The 7,978-nt window shown below is 34.0% G+C and overlaps 1 protein-coding gene across 1 annotated transcript; it reads right to left on the reverse strand.

Moving 5' to 3' along the window:
• Nucleotides 1-5,483: 5,483 nt before the first annotated feature.
• Nucleotides 5,484-7,085, reverse strand: LOC106449450. The gene is made up of 8 exons (XM_013891209.3): nucleotides 6,809-7,085; nucleotides 6,579-6,709; nucleotides 6,400-6,477; nucleotides 6,280-6,324; nucleotides 6,153-6,197; nucleotides 6,020-6,071; nucleotides 5,846-5,942; nucleotides 5,484-5,734 (listed from the first exon to the last, which is right to left on the reverse strand). Exons 1-8 carry the CDS (start codon nucleotides 7,053-7,055, stop codon nucleotides 5,569-5,571), a joined length of 861 nt encoding a protein of 286 aa, XP_013746663.3. The 5' UTR covers nucleotides 7,056-7,085; the 3' UTR covers nucleotides 5,484-5,568.
• Between the last annotated feature and the right edge of the window lie 893 nt (nucleotides 7,086-7,978).

Here is a 7,978-nt window from a genome sequence, read left to right on the forward strand (position 1 = left end):
AAACTTGGAGTTGAGGATTTCACGCGGCTATTTCCGGTTCAATCAGATCAACTCCGGTTTACTTTTTTTTTTCTTTTTCTTTTTAAGCCAGTTAAACTCGACTTTCTATATCCAAGCCGTCCAACGTAGCCCATCGTTGTTCTTGTTATAAACCAAATGATGATCGACCATGGACCAGCCCGTACTGCAGGCCCAATCCGGAACATGATAAAGACAACCAGAGACTATGTGTTTATCTAGTATATATTCCATGTATATTTGTAACATAGTGTTTATCCTTATCCTTATCTTGTTAGGATAAACATGACCTTATGACTGTCTAATACCTTGTATATATATGGACCTTCTGGTCGACAGTAATAATAACAGAAGTATTTCCCCAACACTTCATTTACAACACGTTATCAGCACGACGTTGTTCTCATAAACCCTAACCCTAAAAACCAGAAATAAATCCGAGTAGTAAAAACCCTAATTCCCGACGAACTTCAAACATCTCTATCCCTCAGCTCCGGTGGATCCAGACGACAAGCCAGATACCAAATTAAATCTCTTGACGAGACGAAGCCAACGCCGCTAACCCCGCATCAATCGGAGTTCGGACGCGCCCTCACGCTCAGCTACAATACAGGCGGAAAATTTGTTCCAGAAACCAAAATCTCTCTCAACCATATACTAGTCTCCTATTTCAACAAGCAGCAACAAAAACAATAATTCCGAGCAATCCATCAGCTAACAAGGAAGATCTCTAACTGATAGACCGATCAACCCATCAAAAGTTTTCAGGTATCATCGAAAACTCATCTAAAACCCATAAAATATTAAATACCCCCATCCGCAACCATGTAGCTATATTTAGCAACATGTCTCTGGAAATAAAATAAAACCAGAAACCATAAACTCTTTAAAATCTCGAACCTGAACTTGTTTTGAACCTGTTCTTAATCTGAAACTGATTTTAAAATTGTTTAAAACTTTTCCTGATGATAGTTTCACATTAGAACTGTTTAGGATTGAAAGTTAAAACAATTTTTTTAAAAATCTGACTGCTATATGTTGAAAGAAACCGACTGTTACTTGCTTAAACTTATCATTATTGTTCTGTTTAATGTTCTTGTCTGATCTGAATCAACTAGAACTGTTAAGGACTGCATGTTACAAATTTTTTTTTGAAAATCTGATCATGGTTTCATAAATTAATCCGAGGTTTTACCTCCTGTTCTTGTCTGAGAAATTTGTTTTCCTGATGATTGATAACGACTAGAACTTGATTAGGATTGAAAAAAAATATATTTTTTTAATATTTAAAATCGAAATATCAGAGATATATCTGAGAAAATAAGATCTCAAAATCTAATTAGATCATGTTTGGAACAATATGAAACTAAAGATAAAGAGTGTTAACACCAAAGATGTATTTACATACATAAGAGCTCATAAAAGATTGTAGTACTTGGGATTTGAAGGATATAACCTGAGGATCATGAACCCACATAGAGTACTCATAAAACCTATATAGGGACGTGGGGTGTTCAAAGAATTCAAAGTAATTATAAGACAGATGGGCGTAGTAACCATGTACATACAGAAAAGCCATCTAAGAAAGAAACCAGTGATAAGAAATTTCGTGAGATAAGAAATTTCGTGAGATTAAAGGACATGACCACATGGTATAGTGTGTCCATGTTCCTTCTAAATAACGTTCAAGTATAGCTTGATTACACAAGAATACTCACAAGGACCAAGAAACAATTTATAAAGAGATATGCTCCTATATGGTGGATGCTACTACAGAAAATCAAGTTTAATTTTGTCTGGATATTTACTAAAGAAATAATGGTGTAGTAAGCAGCAAATGGATCACTGGATAAAGGTATCAACGTACCATAGAAATATGAGAAAGAAATTCTCATAGAACAAGCTTTGTTCCTAAGTTGTTTATGGATTGTAATATACAGCAGCTAAGTAATATGAAAGACTAAGTATTTACTTAGTACAGTCAGTCCATACAGAAAATATTATAATTCCTTGTGATCATAATAAAGACCAATTGAGAGAAAAATGTTTAATGGTTCAAAGGTTCAATGATACAAGTTATCGATTGATTAAACAGGCTATGTTTTACATATGGAAAGTCTGTAAAAAAATCATAGTCGTGTGTGTGTGTGTCAGCACGCCTAAGTGAGAACCATAAACCAGGATAGTGACAAGAAAGATGTCTGGTCGTGGCTTAATGATTATAAGCATTGCTAAAGCAAGAAAAGATCGATAAATATGTACAAAGGACATGAGTGTATGACTACGAATTCATTGTGTGATGAGTTTCATTGCAGCAAATAATTATTGATGTTATGACCTTAGGCACTCATGATTATGAACGAATATAGACAAGGTCTAGCTCAACATGGATCGACAAAAGAAAATAAAGAATGATTGGTTACAATGGATAAAGCCATTGGCACATACGAAGAGATATAAGTCCGAATGAACGAAAGATATGAAGTAGAGTTGTTCGTATGTGTTCTGGGTCTATGACTCAATATATATTGAATGTCCACGTTTTGGGAAAGCCATATAACCAAAGAGAATCCGTGGGACATGAAAAAAGACCTGCAAGTAAAGTTTTATTGCAGATTATAAAGTCCATCCGAGCACCGTTTGAAGCACCATCAGTTCATCCAAGACTTACAAGTTCATTCAAGGAGAATCCAGCTGATCATCTTCACCAAGTCATAGGCAACTTCAACGTTCAAGAAGACTCGGATACCAGATGGGAATGCGTCTACTACAGTGATGCATTCATCTGGGGGAGTTCATGTGTTGTACTCTTTTTCCTGTCTTTGGTTTCCCATTTTGCCACATTGGTTTTGGGGTTTTTCAGGAGAGGTTTTAATGAGGCAACATTAAGCATGCAACAAACCTGTACCGGATGTGTCGATCAAGGGGGAGTGTTATAAACCAAATGATGATCGACCATGGACCAGCCCGTACTGCAGGCCCAATCCGGAACATGATAAAGACAACCAGAGACTATGTGTTTATCTAGTATATATTCCATGTATATCTGTAACATAGTGTTTATCTTTATCCTTATCTTATTAGGATAAACATGACCTTATGACTATCTAATACCTTGTATATATATGGACCTTCTGGTCGACAGTAATAATAACAGAAGTATTTCCCCAACACTTCATTTACGACAGTTTTTTTTTTCTTCTTCTTCTAAATGTATATATTCTGACAATCTCATAGCATAGATTTGGTGTGGCAGAGGGATAACAAAGGTGTCGTTTTCACGCATTGCTATACTTTGTATATATAGTTTTCTGTCTCCTTCTTTGATGTGCACAAGTGTAAGGATGGTCATATTAATATTATATAGTACTGGCTTTTTTTGTTCATCCATCTACTCTCTTCACCATATCCTCTAATCTCTGTAGCTTATATTTTAAAGGTGTTACTATTTCTCAAACACCCATCACACTTGGTGGCAGGCCAAATGAATTGAGAGGTAACTCAATCATCATTATACGTGAATTGTATTCAAGCGAGTTTCATGGGGCGTATGTATATAGATGAGTAAGAAACATACCGGTTCATGTTTCAGCCCATTTATCGTAAAGCAATTCAGACCGGTCCGATCAAACTTGGTTATCTAAAAGTGTCTATATAGGCAAAAATATCAGTCAGCCAGTAAAATCATCAAAAATTAAAATATTATTTATACTAACAAATGATTGATGACACTACTAATAAAGTATACCAAATAAATAACTTAATTTCTAACAGATAATAAATCCTTTAAAATAAAATTCACTCTGGTTAAATTTGGAAAAAGGAAATTTAACTAACAAAAACAAAAGAAAAATCCATAGAACTGAAAAAATGATTTAAAAAGTAATCCCCAGATCATATTGACTTCTATACATGTCAACAGCATATTTTGAATTTATCAAAATTTTAGGAACAAGTTTTAACTATAAAATATAAAATATTAATCCATAATTTTTAAAAGTTTCAATAAGTAAAACATAAAAAGTAAGTGTTTGTATAAATGAAAAAGTGTTGCAGAAATGATTTTTTTTTGTCATCTGTATAAATGATTATATAAATACAACATTTAGAGGTGAATATGAAACAACAATCAAATTTGTTTCCGGACGACTTTATGATCTTCGTAGTATGCTGATCACATGGGATGATTGGTAAGTATTCCGAGTGCTTTTCATATCTTTTCTTTTTATAGTTATTTAGTTTACCAATCGTTATTTAAGAAAATAATTTAAAACTTCAGACCTAAGGTTTAATATAAATTATATTAGCTGAATTTTCTAAAGTTCTATAATTAATTTTCGAAAGTTATTGATATAAATTTGTAGATACAATATAAAAAGGACAATTTTCTCAAATAACCCTTTTAAAAAATTTGTCACAAAATAGTTTTTAAGAAAGAAAATGATCAAAATAGCTCATTTTAATTTTGAAATTTTAAATATTTATTTTTTATTTTTTAAAATTTGAAATCCTATCCCAAAACTCCAGCCATTAACTCTAAACCTTAAGTCTAAATTAGTTAAATCTAATGTAAAATGCATTTTTACCATTTAATAAAACTTATTTTGGTCTGAGAGTTATTTTTGTGACAAAAACTTAAAAATAACTATCATAACTTATAATATAAAAACTTACAACATATTCCCCTCATTCTGAAAATATTCATGTTTTAAAAAAAAAAATTTCAACAAGTATATTTTTACATTTTCAATACATTGTTTAATGGTAAAATATATATTTTTAAAAATGTGTACTCAAATCATATTGGTTAAAAGTTTTAGAAAATAGTTAATTGCAAAAAAGATTTATCAATAATCAAAACTTAATATATTTTTTAATAAGTGCAAAATTTCTAAAATTTACATCTTTTCGAAATAGTCTTCACGAATATGTTTATTCTGATGACAGAAAAGAAACATCTTTTTGAAACAGCATTTATACTTATGTTATAGACATGTTTCTTTTTGTCGACTCTCGATATGTTAATTTGTTTGATACATGAATAGCATCATAATAGTGTACAGATTGAATTCCTTCTGTGTGCAAACAGTTCAATTGAGTTAATCCTGTTAAGTTATTTGAGAATGGATTGTAGGTAGAACCTCGATTTGTATCGAGGCTTCCAAAAATTGACGGGCAGGACAACCAAAGTAAGGCAAGGCCCACTCGCCTTATAGAATAATGTCCGTGAAAATTTGGAGGCACGATCCGCCGTCTCTAAACGATCATAAGCGAATCATCCTTTTCCTCTGACAGAAACGGGTTACTTTACTTCGACCCACACATCCTCTTTTTATATCCCAGTGACAAATAACCCTTGCCCCAAACTCCCGATGTGGGACAAATTAAGTTTATAGTCGCCTGAGTTCTTAAGGTAATTTTACATTATTATTTATTTATTTATTTATTATTAACCTTTAATAAAATAAAACCAATCAGTTTGTATTTTTATATTATTAACGTCTTAAGAGTTTGAAAGAAGAAGAATATGTGAAGAAGCCATCTGTTTGATCAACCGCCATATCTGGACTTGAGAGCCTCAGGTGGTTCTTCCTCCATGATCCCTGAACCTTTGCTGCTTAAATACTTTCTTATGGTTGTCCTTCGATCTCCCAAGTATGTATGATCCAGAAAGTTATTGTAAGCTTCATCTCCCAGATTCTTAGCTGCCAACACACTGGAACCACCAAGATTCATTCCCAGACGTTCATTCAAGAAACCAACTTTTAGTGCTCTGTTATCTCATATCAAGTCTGAAATGACTTGGGAGTGAGAAAGTAGAGAGTACCAGTGTCTTAGATAGAGACGACAAGGTAAGATGTCGTCCCGCCATATCTTGTCAATGTTGAACCTTCCATAGTGTTGAAAGTAAACCTCTTTGTTTCCTGCACAAAACAAAAAAACAAGGCATATAGTTTCCACTTTTGAGATGTGTTTAGATAAGACTGAGAAGGGCACTAACCTTTGCATCTAATCCGGAAAAACTCCTCATCACTGTATCGACCACAAAGTACCTGTTCATGTATGCCTCGAAAACTCAGACTTCACAGTTCACACAAAGTCAGCATTTAGAAGAAAGATTTGTTTAAACTAACCGCAGAATGGGTGAAAGGATTGCCTTGCAATGTTTCAGGAACAACCTATAATGTGTGAAACAGGGATAGAATGAGCAGTGTTGATATCTTTAAAACTAAGAGTAAGAGGAGCTAAGTAACAACTCACAGCAAGAAAACGGAACTCAAGCTCCCTTTGAATAAAAGCAGGAATCTGTTGGAATCGTCAAGAGTCAATATATAATACCATCATCAACCAGGATTGAAGTCAAATAATGGTTTATTATACCTCAGTTTGTTTAATCTCAAAGACAGTCACTACAAGGCTCTCTCCTTCACAAGGCTCAACACTCAGGCTTGAGATCTCCTGTTTTCATCATCTCACACATTCACAAAACTCAGAGACTTGTTTTCTCTCTATACATCTATTATGCAAATCGAAACAAAACACACAAGCATTCGAGAGACCTTCGTTTGAAGATTGGCGATGCCGCGCTCGAAGAAGATGGGAGCGGCGTGTGCGAACACTCGCCGGAAGCCTTGCAGCTTCGCGACTCTGAAATTCTCCAAATCTGGGAAAGTACTCCTCGCGCTTCTCTCTAACGAGAAACAAAAGGCAATCAATCAATCAATCAATCATCGCGATGATCACGACCGATTATCATACACAAAGGGAGAAGCTTTTTAAATGTACTAACCGGAGAGAAGAGAGCCGAAGCCAGTGATGGAGATACGGTTCTCCGATGAGATGAGCTTCTCGAAATCAGATTCATCTACCAACTCCATCACCTGCGGCAGATCGGGGCTGCTGATGTCACAGGACATGGCTTTGTTTGATCGACGACGATCTTGTTTAAGTGGAGGAGAGGCGCGTGATTTGAACGTGCTAGACGGGAGCGCGTAGGAGAGAGGCAATGATGCGAGTGTGAGTGAGAGAACAGTCATTGGAGGAAGAAGACGGGTGAGGTGTGATGTGAAAGCATATTATATAGCGGTTGCCGCTGTCGCTGATGCCCGTGTTGAGATTTCTAACCGATTTAAGAAATTTGTACGATTTGGTTATGCTATTAGAAATTGATGTATTTGCGGATACTTATGATTGATTAACTATCAAATGCAATATCGATTCAATAATAAATTAACAATAATTATAAAATATCAAAAATTATAATATTATAATAAATCTAACAATTGTATTTAGAAAATTATAGTTTTAATTTTTTAAAAATTATAGAAAATATTTTTATTTGAAAATTTTATAATATTAATTAAAATATATTAGATATATTTTATTATTTTTGTAATTTCAATTTAATTTTTTTATTGAATATTTTTATTTTTGTATTTATATTGTTTTTTAAAAAATAAAAAAATTATCTTTTCGCAACTACCTACAAACGCAAACGCTAGCTGGAACCAACTTTTAAATTCATGAGGTTCAGAGCGGTTTGAAACGGTTTAAAGCGGTTTGAGCGATTGTTACAAAACGCCAACAACCGCTACCAACCGCAAAAGCTGCGTTAGCGGGTGGTAGCGGGGAAACCAGTCATGCAACTACAATAATTATATAACAGTATTTAAGTTGTACATACAAAATTATCAAATTTTGCACGCAATAGTAATAGTAATAGTAATGGTAATGGTAATGGTAATGGTAATGGTAATGGTAATGTGTGTGGCAACAGTCCGAGTTAACACGAGTAGAGGCTATATCCTGCTGAAATTTTCCCAAAATCTGTAGAGGCTTGCAAGAACAGCAGGCGCAAGTGTTGGAGGTGGACTTAGTACTCTGGTAATTAATCTACCATAAATCAAGATTGGTCCATTAAAATCTATTTACCACTTAAAGTCCACTAGCCATTTGACCT

This window comes from Brassica napus, chromosome C7 (genome assembly GCF_020379485.1).
Source record: "Brassica napus cultivar Da-Ae chromosome C7, Da-Ae, whole genome shotgun sequence".
Lineage (NCBI taxonomy): Eukaryota > Viridiplantae > Streptophyta > Magnoliopsida > Brassicales > Brassicaceae > Brassica > Brassica napus.

What these genes read in the sequence shown, in the direction of transcription:
- LOC106449450 (XM_013891209.3), bottom strand. Translation starts at nt 7,055, where the DNA reads ATGACTGTTCTCTCACTCACACTCGCATCATTGCCTCTCTCCTACGCG. An exon ending in TTGAGATTAAACAAACTGAG is followed by an intron (nt 6,325 to 6,399) that starts GTATAATAAACC and finishes CGATTCCAACAG; the next exon opens with ATTCCTGCTTTTATTCAAAG. An exon ending in TTGAGTTCCGTTTTCTTGCT is followed by an intron (nt 6,198 to 6,279) that starts GTGAGTTGTTAC and finishes CACACATTATAG; the next exon opens with GTTGTTCCTGAAACATTGCA.